This window comes from Candida tropicalis (assembly GCF_000006335.3).
Source record: "Candida tropicalis MYA-3404 genomic scaffold supercont3.5, whole genome shotgun sequence".
NCBI lineage: Eukaryota > Fungi > Ascomycota > Pichiomycetes > Serinales > Debaryomycetaceae > Candida > Candida tropicalis.
Window position 1 is genome coordinate 815,134 of NW_003020057.1, and position 27,601 is coordinate 842,734.

Here is a 27,601-nt window from a genome sequence, read left to right on the forward strand (position 1 = left end):
TTTCGGCGAAAATTCTGTCGCAAGAGGAATTATTTTTCCGTCACAAATTCAAACATCCCAGGCGATACGATCAAATGGGTTTTCGAATAAGAATTACAACCGCAGCATACGATTTATGTTTTCACCACTAATAGCAGTTGTGATTTCCATTCCTTACCATTCAAGAGATCCAGTGTCGGCCCTATTATCACTTGTCATACACATATCACCACTCCATCACGTGTCAATCTCACCTGAGAAATATCATAAGCCAAAAAAAAAGAAAATAGCTAGGACAAAAATAGGACAAAAATATTTGAACCAATTTGTATTTTTTTTTTATTTTTTGTTTTTTCAGTTGAAAAGAAAGAAAGAAAGAAAAAAAAATTTTCTATGTGAAAATCAGATCCAACCTTGTGATTCAAAAGAAGAACGAATTGATTATTCAAGAACCGGAATAAGAAACTAGGTTGAAAGTTTTAAATAACATTACTAATCATTGCTGGCAAATAATATATAGATCTCAATTCACCGGCTTTTTTGTTTTTAATTCATCCTAATTATTCATCTATAATACTGATTTCAAACACATTTCCACAGAAATACATTACCTTATCATGACATCAACTAAAACATCAAAGACACCTGTCACAGTTAAAGACATTCTATTATATATTCCTAACTTGATTGGGTATTTTAGAATAATAACTGGTATCATTTCATTCTTGTGTATGAAAAATCATCCAGTTTTAACATCAATTTTTTATGGTATCTCTGGATTTTTAGATGCATTTGATGGATACGCTGCCAGAAAATATAATCAAGGTACTAGATTTGGGGCTGTGTTGGATATGGTCACTGATAGATGTGCCACTAGTTCTTTAATTGTTTATATTGGTGTTTTATATCCTCAATATACTGTCATGTGGCAAATACTAGTCAGTTTAGATTTGGCTTCTCATTATATGCACATGTATGCTATGTTATCTGCTGGTTCAACTTCACATAAAAATGTTGATGAAACTCAATCAAAATTATTATCTTTATATTATACAAATAGAACCGTTTTGTTTGTTGTTTGTCTTGTCAATGAATTATTTTACATGGCTGTTTACTTGCATTACTATGGTTACTTCTGGATGGGTACTTTAATGGGTGTTTTAAGTGCTCCAATTTGGTTATTTAAACAAGTTGCAAATGTCATTCAATTGAAAAATGCTTCATTGATTTTGGCCAGAATGGACGCTGAAGAACATAGCAAAAGAGATTAATTTCACTATTATAGATTGATTGTTCTGCTTCTTCCAAAGAAATAGTCACTTGAGATTATTGAAATGAGTTTATTTGTGATCTTGCTTTCTTAGATGCATTGTTATTATTATTATACAACTATTGGTCGTTTGTTCACCCTCTCTTTATATATACATCTTGTTATTATTATTTTTATAAAGTATACGATTTCATTTTTTTTTTTCACATTTTGCTTATCATATATAACCTTTTCTGGTTTCTTTCTGTAACTTTTGTTGAACTATTGCAAGTACATTATTGGTTTTTTGAGCAATTTCTGGTTCATTATGAATAACTGCCAAATTGATTTGCAACTTTAATGATTTTTCCAATAAAATAAAATTTGAACATTTTTCAAATCCTGATATTGCAAGTTGAGTATACAGTAATGCAGTTGATTGATCTTTATAACTACGAGCCAATTCATAATATGCTCTCGAGATAAGTTCTCGATTGTTTAATCGTTGTACGTGGGGCATTACTTCTTCACTTAATTTTAGAGCATCAGAAAGTGCACCAACTGAATTCAATACTTCCCAAAATAATAGAACAGCTTCGGTGTAGATATATCCAAACCCGCATCGTTTGGATAACTGTATTTGTTGTGTCAACAACGAGAAAACACGATAATGGTTGCCTGACCTGATAAAAATGTTGCATTTCAATAGGGCCACTCTAATTGCCAAATATACATCGTTCAGTTGTATCTTAGAAAGCAAGCATAAAGCATGACTATAGTTTTCTAAACACGTTTCAACTTCAACTTGCAACATCAACAATTCATTTCTTAATTCTGTATCCTTAAAAGCATTATCCAACAATACATTAATGATGTTTTTACAGATATTGTATCTTCCCTTTTGAAGGTTCAATCTTATTGACATCATGAGACATCGTTTGTGGATTGAATTATACATTGAATGATCGGTAACTTCTTTTTTCAAATTTTCCAACTTATTGTACGCCAAGTCAACATCTCCACTTAAAAATTTCAAAAAACTCATACGAATAGAAAGACTGACTTTATCTGTTGCTTTATCGGTAAGTTCCATAGCAATCATACTATAAACCTCACTCAATGCTGGTTCACCAATACGACTCCATACTGTGGCTGCAAGTTCGGCTGATTTTATAAATGTAGGTCTAGCATCGTTTATAGCAATGAACATGGATTTAATCAAGCTATTCATATAGCTCTTCCCACCATTATGCATGATTTGCAAAGTTTCAAAATTATAACTCATCGAATAAAGCAGTGGTGATACTTGTTTGGATTTTTTAATAAGAAAGTCAAGAACTTGTGTTTCGTTATTATTGTTGTAAAAAGTCTGACGATTCCATAATTCCGGTTTGTTCTTCATAAAATTGAATAACCATGATAAAATATACGTCAAGGTGGAATTATCTTTGTTTTCACGGGCAACAGATATTGCTTCTTCAATAGCATCCATTGCCTTATCATCTTCTCCGAAATATTGGTGTAGCGCTGCACGTGAAATTAAGGCAAAATGATAAAAATACTTGGAATTGTTCGATACCATATAGTCGAAATATTGGTGTAATGCATCAAACGCCCCATTGTAGTCAGATTCTTGTAGACATTCTAAATATCGAAGGTAATGATATGAAGGTAAGTTGTTGAAATTAATATTCTGTATTCGTCCAACATTTGAATTGGGAGATGTCATTAATAGCATAATATCTTTCAAATATTGAGGTGTTGGTGTTCCATAGCTTTCTAACAAAGTAATCTGATTGTCTAGCAATTGTTGCAAGTCATATCGAGGAACAGGAATGATTTTTGATGTCGTATTTATCACACCAATTTCTTTCAAATTGTTATTCAAATGATTAAATAGTTCAAAATCGGGATCAGATATGCTGTCACTAATAATTCCTCCTTGATTAATATATATCTGCCGTGTTGATTCTCTAAACTCAGAAAACGCTTGAAATAATAATTGACTTTCATCAAATTTCAATGTTGCAAATGCGGTACATATTTTAAGAACAAACGAACCAAATAGGGATTTTGAAGAAACAATTTTCGTGGCTTCCGGAGAAGATGAATTAACTGTGATTATTCCCAGTTTAACGCATTTCATTAATTGATTGATATGATCATTTTCCAAATCTTCCACTGATCTGACGTTCCATACAACATCTAGTAAGATTCGCTCTGTTTTTTCATCCTTTATAATGTCACACAAGTCCTTTAAACTATGAATGATTACGCCAGGTGATGCTCCAGGTATTGCTAATACCTGTTTCTTTTCGATCAATTGGGTTAGAAGGATTAATTGAGGAACAGGTAATTTGTTGTTCAAGTATAATTGTATTAATATCAATAATGATAACTTGTAAGGGGACAAATCTTCCGTAAGCAATAGCTTGATTTCATTTTTCACCATTCTAAGTTATTGGTATATTCAAATATATGGGTGGTGTTGAATGAAGTTGATCATAGACTCGTATGGTTCAAGTGGTAAAACACGCTTGTTTTTGTTTACCCTTTATTTTTTTTTTCGGTGTCTGTCTGTCTGAGAATGACAAAAGTGTTTGTCGATCGATTCGCTCATGTTTGTAGCACACGACAATGATGATATCGAACATGCAATTGAAAATTATCAACAAGCGTAATGATAATCGAAATTAACTTTAATTCCAGGTAATCTTATCATCTGAGCAATGTTTCCGGTGATTATGGGAATTACTTTTAGTAGTTTTAGAGATGGATAGCATGTAAATAGTGTCTTTTTGATTATTTCTACCATAGGCAAGATAGCGTTCTACTAAAGTGAGTCTGTGGTTTACTCAGATATATTGACATTGTTAGCTTTTTTTTTAATCTAATGTAATAAAGAATGAATTCGTTATTATTGACCTTACCAACTCAACTTTTTTGCTAAAAACACTGCAAAGTACACTTGGGAATACACGTGATATACATAGTTGAAACCAGCAGTCGTTAACCATCTACCTGCTTTGTAATCCTGATGTATTATATCAAATTTAACCATTGCTAATGTCACCACTTTCGCCTTTGATTAGGTGGTCAAATATCATGGTTTCATGTGGTTCACGGCTACCAATTCGCGGTCGTGTGCAGTTGTTCATGATTTCTACCTCGATGAAAAAAAAAAAAAAATTCTTCGTCTACCAATTTTTGGGTTTTCTCTTACATTCAATTTTTTTCCTCTTGATACATTCATTCAGTGTTGTTGGATCAATTAATTTGAAGACTGTTTCACCCATATTAATACCATCTTGCTTTTCTAATTTTCTTTTTTCTTTCTTTTTGTTGGAATTTCAATTGTTTTAGAACCAGAGACATTTCAAATCATGACTGAATTTCTTAATTACACTGTTGATTTAACATTGAAAGATGGTACTAGATCTAGTGGTTTGATTTCCCATGTGGATGGACAACAAATTATTCTTTCCAATGCAATTCATTCTGTTCAACCAAGAAAAGTAGTACCAAGTTTTAACATTAGTAGTACTGAAATTGCTGATTTGAAAGTTATTAAATTACCTTCTGATTTTAAACAACAGCAACAACAGCAATCCAAGAGAAAACAAAAGTCAAGAAATGAAGGTCTTGTTGATGATGCGATTTTATTTGCTTCCAAACCAAACACACCTCGGCCTAATACTCCGAAATTGAGAAATCCAAAACCACAACAGACAGCACCGTACACTGGTGGTTCTGAACAACCAGATTGGGATGATTCAAGTGATATTCAAGAAATAAAAAGTCTGAATGATTTTGATTTCCAAGCTAATTTGGCAATGTTTGATAAGAAGTCTGTATTTGCTGATTTCCAAAAGAGAGACCATACCAGCATTAATGATAGGTTAGTGGGTCACAATAAGATCGAAAATGTAAACAAGACTAAGAAGGAGAAATATGATAACAATGAAATGGTTTTGGAACAAAATAGAGTAGATAATTGGGATAATATTGGTACTGCTGCTAATAGTAAAGCGGGTACTCCAGTGATTCATCAAAGTTCATACAAAGAACAACAGAATCAAAATTTGAAATTGATTAATCCAGTTAACTTGGCCACTGTTCCGTCAGCTTCTCCAGTTCAATTATTGGAAATTGAAAGATTATCTACTGATACCTATGGTATAACCCCAGCAATGATGGCTGAAGTTTGTGCTATTAATTTGAGTCAGTTGATCATGGAATCTGTATTAGGGGGTGCTTCAAGACTAAGCAATAAAAAGAATCATAACTTGCCACCTTTGGTATTGTTGCTTATAGGTAGTAGTCGAGGAGGAAGCAGGGCTTTTGCTACTGGACGACATTTAACAAACCATGGGGTTCGAGTACTAGCATTTATGATTAACACCGAAGAAGTTGATTCGGATTTACAACAACAATGGAAGTTGTTTGAATCAGCTGGCGGTAAAGTTGTAATTGGAAATGTTCTTGAACTTTTGGACATTGTTAATAACCAATTGGACACACCAGTGGAAGTGATAATAGATGCTTTGCAAGGATATGATGATCATTTGGAAGATGTGTTCTACCAAGAAGAAGATCAAGTTACTTTACGAAAATTGATGAAATGGTGTAATGAACCTCAACAACAAAATAAGATAATGTCGCTAGATATCCCATCTGGTATTGATGGTGGATCGGGAACTTTACTGGATGATTCATTGAAATTAAACTGTAGGTGGTGTATTTCAATGGGATTACCATTATCTGGTATTATACTAGCTTATAAGAATGGAAATATGAGTTCAACAGATGATGAAGTTATCCATTATGTGGTGGATATTGGTATTCCAAACAAAGTCTACAGTAACAAAGGTAACTTACGTAAGTTTGATAAATTCTGGTTCAGTGCAGAAGCCAGTTTGAAACTAGAAGTTTCATCTTAGAAAAGAGTGTAGATATTAGGTCTTATGTGTATATTATATGTAATGTAGAAGGAAGCAGATACTATTCTGACTCCATGTAAAATATAAGTTATAATTTTTAGTGCTTACTCTGTTGTCCATGTGGATATTATTATTGATCGTCAACAGGCGTTAGCTCTACTTAGATATTTATAATTCTAATTAACGGTGTTCATTCATCATTCATCATTCATACTATGTGTATATTGGACAAAACTATTAGACAAGCAAACATTACGTACAATTCATTGCGCACCCAGTTTCATCGAACAGAAGAAAGAAAAAAAAAATTGAAATCGAAAATTTTCTCAAAACAAAAGAAGTAAACAACCATCATCGCCATTTTCATAATATAGCATATCTATACCTGGTGATTGACAACAAATAATTGATTAAACCAATTGAAATCGACAATTTATTAGTATCATGTCATTTTCCTTTGGATCAAATAATAATAACACCAGCGCTACTACCAACAATTGGGGTGCATCAACAGGATTTGGACGACGAGCATCTGTTGGTGGTCCATTATCATCTTCAACTACTGCAGCTCCAAATACAAATCAACTGTTATTTGGAAACACAGCATCAAAACCAGGTGGATTATTTGGAAATCTGAATAACACTACTGCAGCATCTACAGCTTGTAGTGGTAGTGGTGGTCTTTTTGGAAATACTTCAACTGGCAATACTGGTTTATTTGGAAATTCCGCAACTGCAACTAATAATAATACTGGTGCTACAAGTACTGGTAGTACAGGTTTATTTGGTAATTCAAATACTACAAATACTGGTAGTACAGGTTTATTTGGCAGTTCAAATACTACCACCAGCACTGGAAATACAGGTTTATTTGGAAATAGTCAAACAGGTGCTGCTTCTTCAAGCACATCAACAGGTTTATTTGGCTCAAAACCAGCCACTACTACTGGAGGACTTTTTGGAAATTCTTCAAATCAAGGAAGTACTGGATTATTTGGTGGATCTACATCCACTCAACAACAACAACAACCAACATCTGGTGGTCTTTTTGGCGGCTCATCCAATTCCGGTGGATTATTTGGAGCTCAACAGAACCAAGCTCCTTCGCTTCAATTAACTGTTAACAATAGTAATCCTTACAGTTATTCCCAAGTTCTTTCAAATTTACAAGCATCAAGCGCCAATATGCCAGAGTCTGTCACCACATCTGTTTTCCCTGATATGATGAAGGGGTCTAATGAAAAGAAGAGAAGATTCTCCTATTTGGAAAAGCCAGAAACTCATAAGCCAAAATCTTCATTGTTGAGTAAATTGGGCCAAACTTTCAGACTTATCCGTAATGGAAATGCTGCTGCTTCTTTTGAATCGTTAAAAGGTTTATTCACCAGTAATGACGAATTAAAACCACAACAAAAAAGAATTATGTTATCTGCTGCAGCTGCATCATCATCATCATCTAATAGCTCTTCTGTAATTACTCCAAAGACAATTACTAAGCCATCATATAGAGCTGTCGATGCAAGAAGAATTGGAAGTATGAAAAGATTGATTATTAAAACCAAACCAATGAAGTATCATATGATTAATGTTAATAAAGTGTTCAATGCAAAGAGAAGAAAAGTTATTACTCAGTCATTATCAGCAGATAAATTGTTAACCGAGAGATATGACAGTCAAGAAGAAGAAAGTGATGATGAGTTGGAAGATGAAGGAGATGTTGCTTTGAATAAGGCATTTTCTAGATATTCATACAAAGCTGGCAAAACATTTGAAGACTCTGCTTCAGCCACTGCTACCAGAATTGTGGAAAAGACATCAGCTAATGAAAACGAAGTTAAACAAGATGATTCTAGTAATTTAGATGAATTGCATGATGGTTACTGGTCCACCCCAACAATCAAGCAGCTCTCAGAAATGAATATTGACCAATTGTCAAGCTTGGATAACTTTATTATTGGAAGGGTTGGCTGTGGACAAATTGCTTACAATTATCCAGTTGATTTGTCACAAGTGTATTTGGATGCTCAAAAGAAAGGAATACCATTGGAGAAAGAACTTTTTGGGTCAGTTATTAAAATCAATTCAAAGTTTATTTTAGCATATAGCGAAGACACAAACAAACCGGCCATGGGGTTCGGATTGAATGTTCCAGCAACAATTACACTTGAAGGTGTTAAACCAAAACCAAATATGACCCTTGATGACCATATTAATTATTTGAAGAAGCAAATTGGTATGGAATTTATTACCTACGATCCAATAACATGTGTTTGGGTGTTTAAAGTTAAGCATTTCAGTATATGGGGGTTGATTGATGAAGAAGACGCCGACCTGAAGGATTTATTGGCAATGAAGAGAAAGCAAGATGTTCAAGAATTAGAAGCATCCGCTGAATATTCCAGATTATATGAAAATGATAAAATACAACTGGAACTCAAGAAACAAAAACTCAATGAACAAAACAAGATTGTTCCTGGTGGATGGACTTATACCATTGAACCATCAGATGATCCTTTGTCAATCAAACGTCGTTTGGTTTCCGATGAAATCAGTAAGCAATTGATCAAATACCGCTCTGAGCAAAGCACTGATGAATTAAGTGAACAAATTAGTGATATAACAATAGAATCTGATAAAGAACCAACACCTGTTCCTCGAGTTGCTGAATATATTCATCAAATGACCAATGTTTTACCTCCGGATCTTGATTTGAATGAAGTGGTTAGTGAAAAAGTTTACGAGCCTCACGTTACCAACGAGGTTGTGTTTGATTCTATCCAAATTCGTCCAAATTTGCCAACTTCAGATGATTGGTTACTTCAGTTGGAATTAGCTAATCAGATGACTTCTGCGTTAGCTCCATTTGTCACTAAACCAAAAACAAAGAATGACCCCTTGAGTATTCAAAAAATCGACGATATTTTGTTTTCTGATTTCAACCAAAAAAGTATGAATGTTTCAACTCCGACAAAGCAACTTTCACCAATAGATGATATGGATGAATCTGAGGATATTTTCAATGATAATATACCTACTGTTTTTGGTACATTGTTATCACAATCAAAAGTTACCAACAGAGATAATTCTTATCCAATGTTGAAGGATACTATTGGATTTCAATTTAAAGATTTGGTTACACCTGGTCAAGAGAAAGAAGAGAATGATATTGTCACTTTGGCATCTGCATTATTTGACGATGTGCAAGTTGACAATTCCACGGATCCAAATGTTACTGCAGCTTTGGTTGAAAAGACTAGGAAAGGAGTATTCGGTGATTGGTTAAGAAACTTTAATTGTTCTGATGTCGAAAAATTATTGGTGGAAAATAAATCTGATCCTTTGGAGACTGTATTCATCTACTTGTGCGCTGGAGATTTAACTAAGGCTATCCAAGCAGCAATTGATGCTAATTGCAATCATTTATCTGTTGTTGTTACCCTTTCCGATGCTAACGATGTGGTGGTAAGATCTATTGCCAAAAATCAATTGGATAGTTGGACTACCCGTAATACCATCAATAGAATTCCAAAAGCAATTGTCAAAATCTATCAATTGTTGGCTGGCGAATTTGAACAGATTATTGATGGTTTGTCATGGAATCTTGGATTGGCATTGAAGCTATTCTATGGTGATTTCAAGGATATTAAGACTTTGATCACTGAGTTTAAAGACAGCCTACCACATGAAAGTCCTATTACAGATATTTTCACATTATACATTGATGGTGTGAGCTTGTCCTCGATAAAATCTACTTGCTTAAATACAAAGTTAAAATGGTTTGTGTTAAAGATTCTAGCAACTGGTTTTACTTACGACGATATAACAAAAGAATTTGGTAAATACTTGGCATCAAATGATTACTGGAAAGAAGGTGTACTTACTTTTGCTACTTTGACAAACGATGAAGAAGCTAAAGAAGCCATAAGAGACTTGGTTGTTTCTAAGATCCAGTTTATCAAGAGCACATCGGTTGATAAAGAACAATATGTCCTTTCTGTATTAAAACTTCCTAGGGTTATCATTTACGAAGCAGTTGCTTTACAAAAGAATAAGGAAAAGGACTATTGGGGTGAGTGTGAAGCATTCCTTGAGGTTGAATTATGGGAAAAGGCACATGCTACAATTGTTGATCAATTAGGTCCAGCCACAGTTCTTTCAAATTCAAATGAAGATAAGAGTCACTTATTGAAGATTCTTAAGCAATTTCCATCAAACGGGTTAATTATACCTGATTGGAATAAAGGCGCAGGTATCTTTGAGAAATATTTATCTGTATTGAGCAAGAACGACAAAGATTGCTTTGAGGATTTAGAGTTTTTACTTTCATATTTACCATTTGTTAAAACTGAATCTTTTGATCAAAAAGTGGCTGCTAATTTGATTTCCAAAAAAGTTGGTAATTTAACACTTGAGAACATAAAATTTGATGCTTCGTCTAAATCCAAAGTCTTGGAATTACCATTGGGCACTGTTGATAAGAGGTATTTTGAACTCAGATTGTCTAATTAGAGTGTAATGATCTTTCATATAGTTAATACATAAGAAACTTAAAACTTGTAATTATAAATATTAATGTTAATTTTAAAAGAATATATTACAGTTATAGTTAATCGCGTGGTTTTGTCGAAGTGAGCCATTGGTTGTCTCATTGGGTTATGTGGTTTGACAATAAATGACTCTACTATCACATTTTAATGTTTCTATTAGCTTCCAAAATACTTCATCTCTAAGTTAAACAGTCTGATAATGGGCTAATATTTTTGTTGATGATCTTCGGACAATTGTGTGCGATAAGCGTGATTACTAATCTAACTAAGCGGCAACATCAACAACAAGAAGAAAAAAAAAAAAAAAAAAGAAATGAAATGATAATCTACAAGAATCGTTGTAGAATTTCTTTACTCATCAACTTATCATAACAACTACAGAATAAATGTCACCAAGTCAAACAACAACGGCGAGTAATAGTACCACTGAAATAGAAAATTCAAAACTAGCAGCACCAGAGCCAGAACATTGTCCAGGACCAGAATCTATTAATGCTGGACAAGGAGATGCATGTAAAGGATGTGCTAATCAAGAAATATGTTCATCACTGGCACTTAAAGGACCTGATCCTGATCTTGAAATAATTACTCAACGATTATCTAATATTAAACATAAAATTCTTGTATTGAGTGGGAAAGGAGGAGTTGGAAAATCCACATTTACATCAATGTTAAGTTGGGCGATTGCAGCTGATGAAGATTTAGAAGTAGGAGCAATGGATTTAGATATTTGTGGACCTTCATTACCTAGAATGTTAGGAGCTAGTGAAAATGAATCTGTTCATCAATCAAATTCAGGTTGGGAACCAGTTTATGTGGCGGATAATTTAGGATTAATGAGTATTTCATTTATGTTGCCTGATCCTGATGTAGCTATTATTTGGAGAGGTGCAAAGAAGAATGGTTTGATTAAGAATTTTTTAAAAGATGTTAATTGGGGAGAAAGATTGGATTATTTAGTAGTTGATACCCCTCCTGGAACTTCTGATGAACATTTATCAGTAACTACATATATGAAAGAAGTTGGTATTGATGGTGCTTTAATAGTAACAACACCTCAAGAAGTTGCATTATTGGATGTTCGAAAAGAAATTGATTTCTGTAAAAAAGCTGGAATAAAAATTTTGGGGTTAGTTGAAAATATGTCTGGATTTGTATGTCCCAACTGTAAAGGAGAATCTCAAATTTTCAAAGCAACTACTGGTGGTGGTAAACAATTGTGTGAAGAATTGGGAATTAAATTTTTGGGATCAGTACCTTTGGATCCAAGAATTGGCAAAGCTTGTGATTCAGGTGAATGTTTCTTTGATGATTATCCTGATTCTCCAGCTGCCACGGCAATCTTGGACGTTGTGGATGCATTGAGAGATGAGGTAGAATTGACCCTGAACCTACAGAAGTTGAGCATTGATTAAATAGCAGTATTTAGTTTATTTATTTTAATGAAAAGAAGCATATATAGAGAGAGAGATATAGACGAAGTGAATGTCAATATCAATGACGTGGATTTTGTAGTTGTGAATTGATTGACAAAAGCTGATATCACGACAATCGTAGAAAAAACGAAAAAAAAAATACAAATCAGAAAGAAAACTCACGATTGATAAGGGATCAACAGTTTTCCTTCTTTTGGAACTACAAAAATGACAAACTCTAATGATATTGATGAGGAACATGAACATGAAGATTTTGAGAAGTTTATAAGGACCGTTCCTGATTTCAAACAATCTAGATTATCATCGCTTTATTCCAATTTCGAACATAATAAAACGTTAAATCAAATAGGATATGAAGCAAATATAAATGCTTGGAAATCATTACTAATTAAATTAACTACTTCCAAATCAATTCTACCTAAATCAATAATATCTTTAGATACTACTGGATTGAATGATTTTTTAACTATTCCTATTTATGGATATCCTCAAAATTTAGGTAATATACTTAATGAATTAATCCATACAAAGGTGTTTATACCAAATTCCGTTTATCAATCTAGTAAAGGATCATATTTTGATATAATGAATAATAATTCTGGTAATTCAATATTGGATTATTTATCTGTTAAATCATGGGTAAAATGGAGTGTTGATGCGATTATTGGACAAAATTATTCCATAGTTAATAAAAATGGTAGTTTGAAGAATGATAGATTAATTTATTGGAATCTGTTGGTTAAATATGGAGATGAAGTATTGAATTATATTACTCAGGATATTATCAAGAAAGAAGGTAATGCTTATTCATCAAAATTATTTTCTAATCTGAGTTTACTTGAAAAATTGATACATAAATTTCCATACTTAACAAGTATCGATTTTGGTATTCTTTTATTATATTGGTCAAGAGATAAATCGGCATGTAGTATCAAGAAATTAAAAGATTCAGAGATTGTATATATTAAATTTGATTCAGGTTTAGAATTAACTACTGATGATATTGGAATCATTAATATTCAACTGACATTGTCTCAACTCAACAATAGAATAAATCAACTTGAAACTCAGATATCTCAAATTAATCCAAAAACAGTATTAGATCTACCTTCAAAATCAGATCAATTACGTAAATTGAAACAATTGAAATTACAAAAATTATCATTAGTTAAATCATTAGAAACTTCAAATAAATTATGGGATGAACTAAATACTATTTTGATTAAGATTAATGATTCAAATTTAAATCATGAAGTATATCAACAATTAGTTTCAAGTTCTAGAATATTGAAAAATTTAAATGATAAAGTCAGTTTGGAAGATATAGATTATGTGAAATTGGATATTGATGAGGCCATTGCACAGGAAGATGAAATAAGTCAAGCATTAGGTGTTGGTCATGGAGTTGAAGAATATGATGATGATGAAATTGAAACTGAATTACAAAATATGACAAATGAAATGAAGAAACAAGAAACTACAAAGGAGAAGCAAAGTAAAGAAGGTATTCAAGAGCAGAATGAAATTGATAAGGATTTGTTGACCAAATTGGACAATTTGAAAGTGTCTGATATAGAGGATAATTCTAAACGACAAGAAGAATCAAAACAATTAGTACCAAACTAGATTATTTATAGGATTTTAGTAATACTCATATGAGTCTTTTGTTAAAGATACACTTAAACCAACTCCTATATAACTAAACAATCAAAAATAGAAAAAAAAAAAACATCGAAACTTTATGTATTATATATAATTCGTACAAACAAACAAAATGAATAACAAGAAAAGGAACAATTATAATAATAAATTAACAGACCGTTGACACATTCAACTTGAAGACACTTATCCCAAAATTTGCAAAATTTGTTGAGTCAAATTAAATAGTTCAACTTTTGGATCTTCGAATTGATCATCGTTATTGTTATTATTATCACCATTCTCGTTATTTCCTTGACTAATTTGTGATTGTTGAATTTGTTGTTGAGATGCACTTAAATTCTTAATGCCAGCTAAAATAGTTTCATTTTCTTTGATTAGAGAATTGATTTCATTATTATTAGATTCCAATAATTGCAAGATTGTCCACAAAGCAATATGCTCAAAAGTTGGACTACCACTTTCTAAAAATCTAATAAGGAATCCATAAATACCTTCATTTGGTTGTGACCAGTTGTTTAAAATGTATTGCTTGTGGTCGTTGGAAACACGTGAACACAAATTAGCCAAAGCAGCAGCAGAATTACCACAAACTTCACCATTCTCGCTGAAAGTTAAAGGAATCAATACATCGATGATATGGCTTTCATATAATTTTGGTTTCAAATCATCAGCCAATGCCAAAATTGCAAAACAAGCAGAAATTTCCAGTTGGACTGTAAGAGGCACTTTCAATACCAATTCTTTACATTTATCGACTGCACCAGCAGCTAATAAAGCAGTTCTATTCTTTTCTGATGAAGCAGCCAAATTTCTTAATGTTGAAACCGCATGGCATTGAATTTCTTCCGACTCGGTGTAATCTAATAATCCAACTAATGGTTTCAAGAAGCCTGCTTCAATAATCAATGCTTCATTCAATGGATGAATGGAAATGTTTCTTATACAAGCAACAGCAGCCAACACCAAAGGTTGGTGGTTACAAGTCAACAATTGCACCAAATGTGGCAAGCCACCGGCACGGACAATTTCAACTTGATAACCCGAATCAGAAGCCAAATTTCTCAATGCCAAAGTAGCTTGACATTGAACACGAGGGGATGGGGAATCCATTAAATGAACCAATTGACTCACTAATTTAGGTTCAGTGCTTGCCAATTTCTTTCTATTAACTTCATCAACAGCAATATTCGAAAGCGCGGTTGTACAGTAATATTGAACATCGGCATCGTCATTGGATAACAATGATACCAAAACTGGAACAGCGCCGGCATTTACCAACTCTTGTCTGTTTTCACCAGAATGTGTCATATTCAATAATGCACCAGTCGCGTTTCTTTGTACTCTAATATCTTTAGACTTGGCCAATTTCGTCAATGGAATTAAAGCTCCACTTTTGGCAATCTTTGATTTATTGTCATCTTGAGTGGCCAAGTTGGTTATACAACCAACGGCATTACATTGGACTTCAATATTGGTTGACATCATTTGTCTAATCAAAGGTTCTAAACCACCCATTTCGACAATCAAGATTTTGTTTTCAGTATTAACGGCCAAATTGCCCAAAGCGCCACATGCGGCACGTTGAACTTCAGAATCAGTCAGTTGTAATAAAATTAAAATTGGTTCCAAGACATCTCTATTGACTTCTCTAACATCCTTTTCGGTAATTTCAGCAAATGCCAATGCCGCACTTCTTTGTAGGTCGATATTTTCCGAGTAAACCAAAGTACTCAAAGCACGCAATGGACCATTACTAAAGAAGTCAACATCAGAACGGTTTTCCAAGTATTGCAACAATGCTGAAATGGCTTCTCTTTCATTCTCGGCAAGTAACAATTGAGTTTGACTTCCATCGCCTCCGCGGTTTCCTAAACAACTGCAACAAGAACCCATGGTATATAAATGATATGCTCGTTTAAAAGTGGTGAGTTATAATGAAACGAGATAGATAGGATTAAATGAACGGAGTTTTAAATTCACTTAGATTATAATAAATAGATCTGTCAAATACTGATTGGACAAATGAGGGAAGTTGATGATAAAACAATCTCTGTCGAAAAATGAAATTGACTGGGTTGCTGTTGGTTGAATGAACGAGTTGATAAGGGAAAGGCAAAGGAAAAAAAAAAAGAAATGACACAACTCAGATTATACCAACAAATAGATAAACGATAAAAAACTGAAATTGGATTATGAAACTTGACTGATGTTGTAATGTAAAATGAATTAAGTCAAGTATGTGATGATTGGTTGGTTGGTTGGTTAGACGATTGGTTGATTGGTTTATAGATTGGCAGATTGTTTGAGGAAAAGTAACAAGGAAAGGCGAGTGTAGTAATTTTACTTTTTTTTTTTTTTTATTCTTAGAAAATTGAATTAGAGAGCGACACCGAATAAATTTTTTTTGGTTTTTGTTTTTGTTGTTTCCTCTGTTGTCTGTTGTCTCTGTTGTCTGTCTGTCTGTCTGCCTGTTGCGTAAATCTTCGTGTAAATGAGAAAAGCACAGGTTATTGGGTCACGTGATATTGTGATGCGTGTGTAAAATTTTAACCCAAAGAATGAAAAAATAAAATGACCAATGCGCTAAACAAGGGAAAATAACACAAACTTAATCCAATAGTTTCTCCTCTTAAATTGACGACCGTATATATCATCATAACAGACGGATGATTGGTATGGTTGAGACAAAGTATCTTGGGTTATTCTTAGAGGTGTTAAAGATTAAGAATGTTATATTCTTCTATGTTGTAAACTATTGTATGGTATACAATGGAAGAAATATGTACGTCAGTAGAAAGGTATCCAAGAACAATAGATAAGGATCTTGTCAATACCTGTCTTTAGTAGTTAGTAAGTAACACTAACCCCTTCGAGCTCTTATTACTAGTAATTGAAAACAGCACTGCTGGTGTTTTATCGTATTACATTTAACATCCACCCATAAAATAATGTCACGTGATATCTGTAAATTTTTATTGATTTTACCTACGAAATGAATTTTCATTCCCATAAAAACCAACTCATTAAGTTCTACAGAGATGGTAGGTATTTCTTAACTACTTCAATTACTCTTATAAATTTTTTTTATTCTGTTACATGACAATTGACCGGAGGTTGCATATCAATTGACGCGTTTTGAAAGTGCAAGGCAGAGAAATATTCGGTGGTAGTAACGTAGTTCCTTCGTAACTATAGTTGTTTACTGACTGATATCCATTATGGGTGGTATTTCATCCTTTTATGGTTTCTAAACACAACATTAACTTAAGATTACATTTGGTAGCGCTTGCTATTGTTGAAATGGATTTTTATTATGGTTTTATTTCAAAAATTGTCTAAAATTCTCAATAAAATAAAGCAACGCTATTGATATTAATTGAGTATATGATATGTGAATCCTCAATAAACAGTAGTGATTATGACTAGTACGTTGATGATACCAGTAATATTACCAGCAGAGATTTAGAGAGAACGATGTCAGGGTAAGCCATTCCTGTTAGGTAGCTTCCATTATGAGAATATTATACTTGATTTGTAATAAACTATAAACAATATATTATCTATAATAGTTTGGACTTTTACGACAGTATCAAATTTATCAGGATAAATTCATTATCTTTTTTGAAATTTCTTCCTTTGTCAATTCCAACCAGAATAAATCTCTACCCATGTTTCTAACCATTTTCACACATGTATCAAATCTATCGTCATTTATAGTTTCCTGTTGGTTGTGAAAGCTCCCGGTAATCAAATTTATTGTATCTTTGATAGCTTTAATTTCCAGTGTTATTTCATATAGTTGTTTTGTCAATGGCAGATCTGGGATAATCAAGTCATCAAGTGAAATTGTCGTCAAAGGATTTATCGATACATTGCTTTTATCATGACTATTCTTTTCATCTAATTGAGATAAATCTCTGTTTAGGTTAGTTAAATTGGTCAACTGTGTAGAAAGATAGTTGATATGATCATCCAAGTTTCTTGAGTTTCCTTGAGCTTGTTGAAGATGATGATCCAACTGATTATACAACGCTTCAATCTTCATAATATTTTCATTTGTTCCTCTGATGTCTTGATTTATCTCGTCATCAACAAGACACTTGTTTATATTAATTGCCAATTGATCTAACATTTGCTTCCTCTGTAAGTTGCCCGTAGAAGTAACACTATTCTCATTATCCATCAAGTCCACAGGCGCTTGAATTGTCGTTGATGGTGACACAGTTGATCTATTTTGAAGAATCACGTCACATTTATCCTCTGTACGAGATGGCGGCTTGTCAAATCCAGTAGGGTGGAGTGGCGAAGACGTACGGTCCACTGGATATGAGAATGGGATCTGCATATTGTTTCTTTCATCTGGTAACGGCAACGGAGATTGATATTTCAACGGGGTATTACTATAATTTTGCAGTGGTGGAGATTGTAATTTCGGAGGTTTGGCTGGCAACGGAGGTCCTGTTGTCTCTGGTTGTAGACGACCTGGTTGATTTTGATTCTCACCCGAGAAAGACATCAGCACTGGTGATTGTGTAGGCACAGAAGGAAGGATAGGTGCTGGCGTTGCATCTGGTGAATTGATAGCTATCTTTGCTGGTTTTGGTGGTAAATTGCTTGGGATCGGTTGCTCGGAAACTATTGGACAATTTGTTGTTACACTTTGATACACCACATTAAGTAGTTCCACTAAGTTATATCTATTCAAAGAACTTTGGTTCACCTTTTTACACTCTTTATACCAACTAGACATGTAAGGGTGATAAAACATTCCTTGTGTGTCGACGTTATTGCTTGGCCTGAGGTACCAGTTTCTATTATGATCTGGAACTATGTACACCAATGGTGTCCCATTCCCAGCTTGATCAACAAATGGGTATGATGTAGGTACCCAAATCTCTACCGGAACAGATATTTCATTGTTAATGGCAATAGTACCAAATAGATTTATTAGTAAATTGGATTGCCCCGATCCACTTGAGGTGTAGACACGAGTTCTGACCTTAAAGTTAAGATTCTTTTTTAAATGAACTTGTAGAAATTGGTAGACATGGGTGTAGACTATTTGTTTGTTGTCATATAACGGTTGAATAACGTTAAACAACCAATTGGATACCAGTTGTGGGATAGGATCAGACATATTAAATGATATTTGAATCCAATGGTGTGTTGTTTCCTATAGTCTCAATGTTAGTGTACACTATAAAGAAAAACTGACAAAAAAAAAAAAAGAAAATTGATTACCAGTCAGATAATACCACCAACGGAAAAAAAAAAATCAACTAAAATTACATCACCTTGGTTTAATTAATCAACAACTTCATAGATTTGTTCTTTCCAACTAATTGTTTATTTAATTGTTAAAACTATGAGTGGGTATGTTTTTATTTATTACAATGTATAATGTACACGAATCACGTGTGCTTTTCTTCTAAAAGGATTCGTGAGTAATACTAACTAATGACTATAGATATACAGTAGTAGCCGTTTTAGTAGTAGTTGTTGCCTTATCATGTTTGGCTTGGGTATTTGCACCAAAAGAAAATAGAACTGTGTTTAGATCATCTGTTATATTAGCATTGTCGATGTGTTACTTGATGTGGGCTATCACCTACTTGGCTCAATTGCATCCATTAGAAGCACCAAGAAGATCAGATTTAAGACCAGAGGTTGAATAATTCATATTGAATATGAATAAAGAAATCGTTATATCTAATCACAATCTGAAATAAAGCAAAGCGTCGGACCTAGTTGATCATACTCCAAGGGATTAAGGATTATAGTATTAGAGAGAAATTTGTACTACGAGATAAGAAAATTTATATACTGGTTAGATTGAAAAATTACAAAAATATACACATCCATTTGTTTTATCCATCTGAAATAGAACTTATCAAAGAGATTATCTCATTTACTCCCACCATATGGATTGGTTGTTTGCATTGGTAGATAATGAACATTTTCCCGTCTCGTGTTGGTCGTGTTTATATACAGTCCACTAATAAAATTGTAGTACTCCATTAGGAAAAAGACCACCATAAAAGTATTAGAGACATGTATCTCTTTGACTTCATTTGACCAAATATAAGCTCACTCTAGTATATAGTAAACAATATCAGTAGTCTAAGTGGTATATTTTACTTTTCATTCATATTGGACACCTCGTATAGCCTTGCATACTTTTAATTAATCAAATAATATCTTGCAAATACGTAGAACAATAATGAATTTTATATTTACAGAAATATGATGAACAGTTATGGGCAGATTAAATTGATAAGATAAACAAAGAAATTTCGTTTAATATGATTACCATCAGGGGAATTTTACCAGCAACAACCATGACACATTTCTCTTTAATAATTAAAGACAACTTTCCAAATGTTTGAATAACCACCACCATTGCTAATAATCCACTTGAAAGTCATCCTACTTAAACAAATGAATTGAATTTAGTACTTACTGTCGTTAAAAGACCGACAATGATGCTTTCCTCTAAATCAGTTAAAAATGAAACATAGTATTAATCGAGGTACATGTAAATACTAATCTTCCTTTCTTGTTCCATTACCTGAATCTTAGGCTTTAAATTTGTGCTTGCTTTCATTGGTGTCTTGTCGTTCAAGTTATTCTTGGTTAAGAGTTATTGAATCTGGTAGGGAATTAATGGGTGTAGGCTGCAATGATTGAGTTAGCACCAATTCACCACTATGGACTCAATTAGACTTATTTTCTGGTTCATAGAAAGCATAGTTAAATCACGGTTAACCAACAACAAAGTTAAATCACGTGACAAATATATTAGAATGCACGGTTTAGTTAGAATTAATGAAAATATAGACACTTTAATAACAAGAAATAATTAACTCCAAGTGTTGTAGATTCTAAATAACAGTCTTAATATTTTGCAGTAGTTATAAAAACAATATATGTATGTTTGATATTTGTAATTAATAATTTGCTTATTTACGGTGTCGATTGTAAAAATTCCAAGGGATGTTCCTTGGAAATTTATCTCTCGACGTAAACGGGTCGATAATTTTATAATTTCAGTTGACAATTACCGCGAAAAAAATGTAGAATTCAAAAAAATTGAAATAAATCATGAAAATGATTTAATGATACAAATGTACAAGTTTAACACTATTAATACCTTTAAGGGTATTTAAACTTTACAAGAAGAATACATTCACCTTTTATGACCGTCACAATAGATTCAAGTGACAATAAATTGATGATATCACTCTAGTACAACTGAAAATATACCATCAGTTGAATTTTGTATGGGGAGAAGAGATTCAAGTGATTTTTGGAATTTTTTCGTGTGTGAACCAAAATTAAAATCATGGGAATAAACCACTTGAGATCCTGATGGACCCCTTTGGAAACACTATATGGTCTAAAAACCTTAAATAGAATATAAAGATAGTATATATGTGTCAATATGTATATTAATATTCTAATGAACACAGTTTCAGCGGTCTGGATATCATAATTATTGACTTATTTGGGAAAATTATAATTCCCGAAGAAAAAAAGATACTTTGATTTTTGAAGAGTAAGGTTTGATAGATAACTCCACCAGTTTTAACTGTATTGGCTCAAAAGTTAGTGTGACAGTTTTAAACACTGATACAGATAATATCATGCTGCCAAAATGACTAGAATCGAGCTATAATTGATAGATCTAGCGAAACATATGCAACTTCATGAAATTGCTTTGGTTTGCAAAATAAGAAAATTAATTTCCTGTCGTCGCATTTTTGGAAATTGCCATAAAATTAATGAAGTTTCTTATTTTCCACCTTTTGGCAACCTTTGGGCAACCTTATAATGTTGCCGCTTTTCAGCAACTTAATGAAGTTTTCAACAAACTAAAAAGAACATTGGTGTTTCTCAATTTTGGCTATTTCTAAAAGTTTTCCGCAACTTTACAAATACACCTATTTTTCCAAAATCTTGCAACAACATCAATTGACTGGTAACAGCTTTCATCATATTTTTGTTAGACAATAATATTGATAAACAATATAGTGGAATACTATGAATGCTCTTATAGACTATCTTTATATATAAAATAGTAACAAATATACATCAGCGGCAATTAATGAAACTATACTGTACGGTAATAAAAATCCAGTATGTACTTCATTCTCCAAAGGGGTGGACTGTAGGTAGATTTGGAAGAAAAAATTTACCTTTTGAATAAAGTATTAGTAGTAGATGGTTTGAAATGAATCAGCATTACAAATATTTGCATATTTAAATTGGCTATTAGTTATGTTCAGCCTATTCTTGACATGCAAGTGGGGAAACTTCTTGAATTTAGGTCCATGGTTCGTACGAAAGAATCTGAAGAAAAAAAAGAATTCAAATATCAGAAAGAATGAAATAAATAATCTATAATTTGGCTTCTGTTCCATTTCTACCACTTTTAATACTTACCAGGACAATCTATTATGTAATTCTTTTTATTATATAAACGTGTTGAACGCATAATACCTAAAATGTAACATGTTTCCTTCAAATACAACTGAAATCATTCCATTTATTACATTTTGTATGGGGAAAAGAGATTCATGTCATTTTTGAAGATTTTTTCGTGTGTGAACCGATTTGAATTTCACGGGAATAAACCACTTGAGATCCTGATGAACCCCTTTGGGAATACTAGATACCCTAAAAATAAGAAATATAAACTAATAATCATATGAATGGAATACTATTTACATTAATATTCAAATGACTGTAATTTGAACGGTCTGGATAGTGCAATTACTGACTTATTTAGAAAAATTATAATTCCCGATAAAAAAAAGATTGTTTGAAATTCCAAGAGTAAGATTGATAGATAACTACACCAATATTTATCCAATTGATTCAGAATGAACTTATATAGCATAATTTTTCACTCCAAATCATATACCATTTTCAAAATTGCAAAAATCGTACTAACAGTGACAAATGTTACAAATCGTGGAACATTTGCATGTCGCACTGTGACGACCATAGAAAACAGAGATATAAATGCTACTTTTTTCTGGAACATCCAAATATTCTACAAATTTGGAACATATAAATCTATGGATATATGGACGGAATATTCGAATATACGGATATATGGAGGGAAAATTTGCACATACAAATGCGCACCAAATCAGGAACATACAAATCAATGGTTTAATGGATGGAACACTGTGACACACAGATATATGGCGCAATCACTGGAACATATAAATGTACAACAAAAAGTGACATTCAAAAATATGGTTTCAAGGATGGAATATTCGAATATACATATATATTTATTTTTGGAATGTAGATTTATAAGTTACCGCCATCAAATTGATGAATATAATCTACTGTTATGCGTCTTTCCTTATTCAGAATTGTGTCAAATTGAATATCTTGATTGATTCCCACTATATTCAAATGGATTATAAAATATACGTCAAAAGGAAATGTTCAAGAGTGTCTAAAATGCTTTCATTTTTTCTGTATCATTACAAAAATATGAGGTATACTCGCAACATATCAAATTTACTAACCCGATTCACTCAATATAAAAGTTTAATCTGATCATAATTTTAAGTAGGAAATCTTCGTTATTTAATTAATTATTATATAAGATCCTTGATTATAGTGATTTCTACCATTATTCACTTCTATTTAATCTAACTTATCAAAATTATAACAGTTGTTACTTTTTGTATGGTAAAATGAGGTTCAAGTCAATTTTCGTGCCTGAATCAAAATGAAAATTACGGAAATAAATCAATTAAGATCATAGTGAATCCATTAGGAACACTACATACACCAATACTGTGAATTTTCAATATCCAAAACTCTTAATGTGATGGTAAACATATGAATAACATAACAATACCATTTTCAGCTGACTCGATAAAACATTTATTGATAAATTTATACAAATCATAATTCCTGATAAAAAAAGGTGTTCCATATTCACCAAAGTAAGATTTGGCTACGGTTGATGCTATATCATTAGGAAATGCATTGAAATCGATTTATATTGACGTTAATTTACCTTATCTTTCAAACGATGGTGGTTTCAGGGATGTAATCCCAAGACAAAACGGTAAAACCACAATTACACATGAATTTGGCCAAATACGATTATTTAACCAAAACTGTCATTTATAGAAATTTGGCCAACAAGATAAAAATCGCTAAACCAGTGATTTCACCGAATAGTATGATTTGGAAAAACGTACCATTTATGAAAATTTGGTTAAACAGAGTAAAATTAAGAAACAAGTGATTTCACCGAATACTGTGATTTGGCTAAAATTAGTTTTTATTGAAAACTGGCCAACAAGATTAAAATCGCAAAACTATTGGTTTGACCAAAAGTCCCCACTTATTCAAATTTAATCAACGTAACTCTAAATCCCAATACGATGATAATAAATGAAATATTTCATTCTTAAATTAATTATGACGAATTAGCCACAAAATCATAATACAAGGCAAAAACATCAGTGGATCCACAGTTTTCCGCACGTGACGTAATTTAGTTGCCGTTCCCAAAAATTTCAGCTCTTCTCTTCTCTATCGTTTTTATTTTAATTTTCTTGGGGGTTCTCTTAAAGATAACTTAAAATATAAATATAGCAAACTAATCCCTCTTTTTACATGATGAAGAGTCGATGGTAATCTTTTTTCAAATTTTTAATTACAAATTATTTTCACTTTTAATTTTTTTTTTTTTTCACTTTCCCGCTCTGTTGATTTTATAATAACATGGTTGATTCATCAAAACTGTTAGAATGGGTAGAATCAGCATCTGCTTCTGCAAATCTTGACGAAAAAGAATCTATATCATATGACACAACTACTGGATTAAAACATAGTCTTAAGGACCGTCATCTAAGTTTAATTGCATTGGCAGGTATAATTGGTCCAGGTTTGGCCGTTGGTGCTGGGCTTGCTTTGAAATCAGGACCCGCGGCTTTACTTCTTGGTTTTGGAGTGGTTGGTATCTTGGCCTTTTGTATGATGCAAAGTCTTGGTGAACTAGTAACCATGTACCCAACAGGTGGTACATTTTCGACATTAGGTGCTAAATTTGTTGATTATGCATGGGGGAGCGCCGTTGGATGGAATTACGTCATTATTTGGGTTGCTGTTTTAGCAAATGAATATAATTCAACTGCATCTATTCTTCAGTTTTGGGGCCCACAAGTTCCTTTATATGGATATATCTTGATGTTATGGGCATTTTTCACTGCATTCCAGTTCTTGGGTGTAGGTGTTTGGGGTGAGTTTGAATTCTGGTTAGCACTCACCAAAATTCTTGGATTCGTGGCATTTTATATTTTCTCCATTGTATATGTTTCTGGTGGAATTAGTGGGACACCTGCTTTTGGGTTTCATTATTGGAATGATCCGGGAGCATTTGCTAGCTCGAATGGGTTCAAGTCATTTGTTGAAACTTTAACATTTGCAAGTACTTTTTACTCTGGATGTGAAGTGACTGCTCTTGCTGCATCAGAATCTAAAAATCCACTGAAAGCCATGCCAACAGCTATTCGCCAGACTTTTTGGAGAATTTTAATTGTTTATATTGGTGCTGCAATTGCTTATGGTATGACAGTCCCATACAATGACGAAGCTTTGTCTAGTGGTAGCAAAACCTTAAAGTCACCAATGACTATTGCAATTCAAAGAGCTGGTTGGGAAGGTGGTGCTCATTTAATCAATGCTTTTATTATTGTCATTTGTATTTCTGCCATTAGTTCATCGATTTACACTGGATCTAGAGCTATTGTGAATTTGGCTCATGAAGGTGCTGCTCCGCGTTTCTTCAAGAGGGTCAACAAGCAAGGGGTTCCATATCCTGCGGTGATATTGACAAGTACTTTGGGATTGATTTCGATGATGAATCAAAGTACAGGTGCAGCTAATGCATATCAATACATTGTCAATCTTTCTGGTGTTGCTGTTTTTATTGTTTGGGGTAACATTATGTTTTATCATTTGCGATTCAGAAGAGCATTAAAGGTACAAGGACGTTCTTTAGATGAATTGCCTTATAAAGGGTTGTGGTATCCATATTTACCAATCCTTGGATTGGTTTTAAACATTCTTTTGGCATTGATTCAAGGTTGGTCCTATTTCAAACCATTCGATGCTGGAAACTGGGTAGATGCTTATATATTATTGCCATTCTTTGGTGTTTTATTTCTCTGGTTCAAGTTTTGGAATAAAACCACATGGGTCAAATTGAGTGAGGTTGATTTAGACAAAGGTAGAAGAGAAGATGTAGAGAAAGACCAAAAAGGTTCCAGCAAATGGATTATATAAATTGCTTGATTTAAATGTAGGCTTAGTTTCAATAACATAAATTAAAGTAGAACACGTTAAAACGACAATACAAAAAACCGACGCATGCACGACTCACGTCCTGATGTTTTTTTTTTTTTTTTTGGTGTTTATCTGAATATAATTTTTTTTCTCTCTGTCTTGTCTCTTTGGATTGATCACAGTTTTTAGAAACGTAATTGAATTTTCTTTTTGATCGACCTGTAATCAAATAAACATGTCAACAGAATCAGAAAACGTATTTAGACAACTGTTTAGAAACTGGAATGATAGATCAGCCAGAAACCAAACCACACAACCAAATAGCAGACCGGTACTTGCAGAATGGACCGACTATTTCAAGACCGGAGCAAATGATTTATACAGTAGATTGCCTACATCCGTACAAGAGATAGGCGCAACAAGCAACACTGTACTGGAACCTGGATGGTTCAATTTAACTAGGTTCGAAAGATTAGTTGGATTTGGATGTTGTCTAGGAGCATCAGTGTTATGTTTTGTATTGTGTTTCTTCATGTTTCCTGTATTAGCGTTGAGACCACGAAAGTTTGGATTATTATGGACAGGAGGATCGGTATTGTTTGTGGTTTCATTTGGGGTATTACAAGGGCCATACAACTATGCGTGTCATTTACTTTCTAGAGATAGAATAGTATTCACTGTGGTGTTTTTCTCATCTGTGTTGTTGACTATTTATTCCGCATGTATTATAAAGAGCAGTATATTAACTGTGTTTACTAGTATCATTGAAATATTGGCAGTATTGTACTATTCAATTAGCTACTTTCCTTTTGGTGCAACTACATTGACATTTTTCACAAGCTATATTGTTGGTTATGTCGGTGGACTAGTGGGTGGTGTGATCTTATAGAAAAATCCATCACTGGCTTGGTTTCCATTTCTGACATTTATTTATTTATACTATGTATATGTACCTTTTATAATTACACAACATTCATAAATATGATTATAATTTTTCATTTTCCAATGCTTTCTTCAATTCTTCGTGAAGTTTGCCTAATTTTTCAAAGTCAGTTTCTTGAGCTGGCCAACCAACACCCAAACCAGTGGCTTCATCTCTCTTTGGAATCAAATGGAAATGAACGTGATCGACAACTTGATGAGCAATTCTTCCGTTGTTTTGTAAAATATTGTAACCTTCACCTTCTGGGGTATTGTTTTCATCCAATTTCAAAACTTTGGTCAATTTCTTGACAACTGGCAACAAATCACTCAAATAATCATCTGGGATATTGTGCAATTTAGCTCCGTGGTATTTAGGAATGATTAAAACATGACCTTCAGTAGTTGGTTGAATATCTAAAAAGGAGTAAGTCTTTGCAGTTTCAATTAACTTGAAAGATGGAATTTCGCCTTTGATGATTTTACAGAAAATACAGGAAGGATTGGAAGCCATAATTGAAACGGTTGCAAAAAAAATATAAT

The 27,601-nt window shown here is 33.0% G+C and overlaps 12 protein-coding genes across 12 annotated transcripts; 8 read left to right on the forward strand and 4 right to left on the reverse strand. All coding sequences in view use genetic code 12, as the record gives it.

Annotated features, from left to right (window-relative positions):
- Nucleotides 1–596: 596 nt before the first annotated feature.
- On the forward strand, nt 597–1,250 carry CTRG_04055 (CDP-diacylglycerol--inositol 3-phosphatidyltransferase; the record flags this gene model as incomplete). Its single annotated transcript, XM_002549712.1, has 1 exon — nt 597–1,250. The coding sequence occupies one exon, from the start codon at nt 597–599 to the stop codon at nt 1,248–1,250; it is 654 nt and encodes a 217-aa protein (XP_002549758.1).
- A 216-nt stretch (nt 1,251–1,466) lies between these two features.
- On the reverse strand, nt 1,467–3,680 carry CTRG_04056 (anaphase promoting complex subunit 5; the record flags this gene model as incomplete). Its single annotated transcript, XM_002549713.1, has 1 exon — nt 1,467–3,680. One exon carries the CDS (start codon nt 3,678–3,680, stop codon nt 1,467–1,469), a length of 2,214 nt encoding a protein of 737 aa, XP_002549759.1.
- A 931-nt stretch (nt 3,681–4,611) lies between these two features.
- Nucleotides 4,612–6,168, forward strand: EDC3 (Edc3p; the record flags this gene model as incomplete). The annotated part of the gene is made up of 1 exon (XM_002549714.1): nt 4,612–6,168. One exon carries the CDS (start codon nt 4,612–4,614, stop codon nt 6,166–6,168), a length of 1,557 nt encoding a protein of 518 aa, XP_002549760.1.
- Nucleotides 6,169–6,612: 444 nt separating this feature from the next.
- CTRG_04058 (nucleocytoplasmic transporter) lies at nt 6,613–10,677 on the forward strand (the record flags this gene model as incomplete). The annotated part of the gene is made up of 1 exon (XM_002549715.1): nt 6,613–10,677. The coding sequence occupies one exon, from the start codon at nt 6,613–6,615 to the stop codon at nt 10,675–10,677; it is 4,065 nt and encodes a 1,354-aa protein (XP_002549761.1).
- Nucleotides 10,678–11,101: 424 nt separating this feature from the next.
- Nucleotides 11,102–12,130, forward strand: CTRG_04059 (Mrp/NBP35 family ATP-binding protein; the record flags this gene model as incomplete). The annotated part of the gene is made up of 1 exon (XM_002549716.1): nt 11,102–12,130. The coding sequence occupies one exon, from the start codon at nt 11,102–11,104 to the stop codon at nt 12,128–12,130; it is 1,029 nt and encodes a 342-aa protein (XP_002549762.1).
- Nucleotides 12,131–12,358: 228 nt separating this feature from the next.
- On the forward strand, nt 12,359–13,777 carry CTRG_04060 (uncharacterized protein; the record flags this gene model as incomplete). Its single annotated transcript, XM_002549717.1, has 1 exon — nt 12,359–13,777. The coding sequence occupies one exon, from the start codon at nt 12,359–12,361 to the stop codon at nt 13,775–13,777; it is 1,419 nt and encodes a 472-aa protein (XP_002549763.1).
- Nucleotides 13,778–13,996: 219 nt separating this feature from the next.
- On the reverse strand, nt 13,997–15,706 carry VAC8 (protein anchor; the record flags this gene model as incomplete). Its single annotated transcript, XM_002549718.1, has 1 exon — nt 13,997–15,706. The coding sequence occupies one exon, from the start codon at nt 15,704–15,706 to the stop codon at nt 13,997–13,999; it is 1,710 nt and encodes a 569-aa protein (XP_002549764.1).
- A 1,705-nt stretch (nt 15,707–17,411) lies between these two features.
- VPS23 (ubiquitin-binding ESCRT-I subunit protein) lies at nt 17,412–18,950 on the reverse strand (the record flags this gene model as incomplete). The annotated part of the gene is made up of 1 exon (XM_002549719.1): nt 17,412–18,950. One exon carries the CDS (start codon nt 18,948–18,950, stop codon nt 17,412–17,414), a length of 1,539 nt encoding a protein of 512 aa, XP_002549765.1.
- Nucleotides 18,951–22,695: 3,745 nt separating this feature from the next.
- CTRG_04063 (uncharacterized protein) lies at nt 22,696–23,226 on the forward strand (the record flags this gene model as incomplete). The annotated part of the gene is made up of 1 exon (XM_002549720.1): nt 22,696–23,226. One exon carries the CDS (start codon nt 22,696–22,698, stop codon nt 23,224–23,226), a length of 531 nt encoding a protein of 176 aa, XP_002549766.1.
- A 1,348-nt stretch (nt 23,227–24,574) lies between these two features.
- On the forward strand, nt 24,575–26,137 carry AGP3 (Agp3p; the record flags this gene model as incomplete). Its single annotated transcript, XM_002549721.1, has 1 exon — nt 24,575–26,137. The coding sequence occupies one exon, from the start codon at nt 24,575–24,577 to the stop codon at nt 26,135–26,137; it is 1,563 nt and encodes a 520-aa protein (XP_002549767.1).
- A 235-nt stretch (nt 26,138–26,372) lies between these two features.
- SFT2 (Sft2p) lies at nt 26,373–27,026 on the forward strand (the record flags this gene model as incomplete). The annotated part of the gene is made up of 1 exon (XM_002549722.1): nt 26,373–27,026. The coding sequence occupies one exon, from the start codon at nt 26,373–26,375 to the stop codon at nt 27,024–27,026; it is 654 nt and encodes a 217-aa protein (XP_002549768.1).
- A 96-nt stretch (nt 27,027–27,122) lies between these two features.
- On the reverse strand, nt 27,123–27,572 carry HNT1 (adenosine 5'-monophosphoramidase; the record flags this gene model as incomplete). The annotated part of the gene is made up of 1 exon (XM_002549723.1): nt 27,123–27,572. The coding sequence occupies one exon, from the start codon at nt 27,570–27,572 to the stop codon at nt 27,123–27,125; it is 450 nt and encodes a 149-aa protein (XP_002549769.1).
- Between the last annotated feature and the right edge of the window lie 29 nt (nt 27,573–27,601).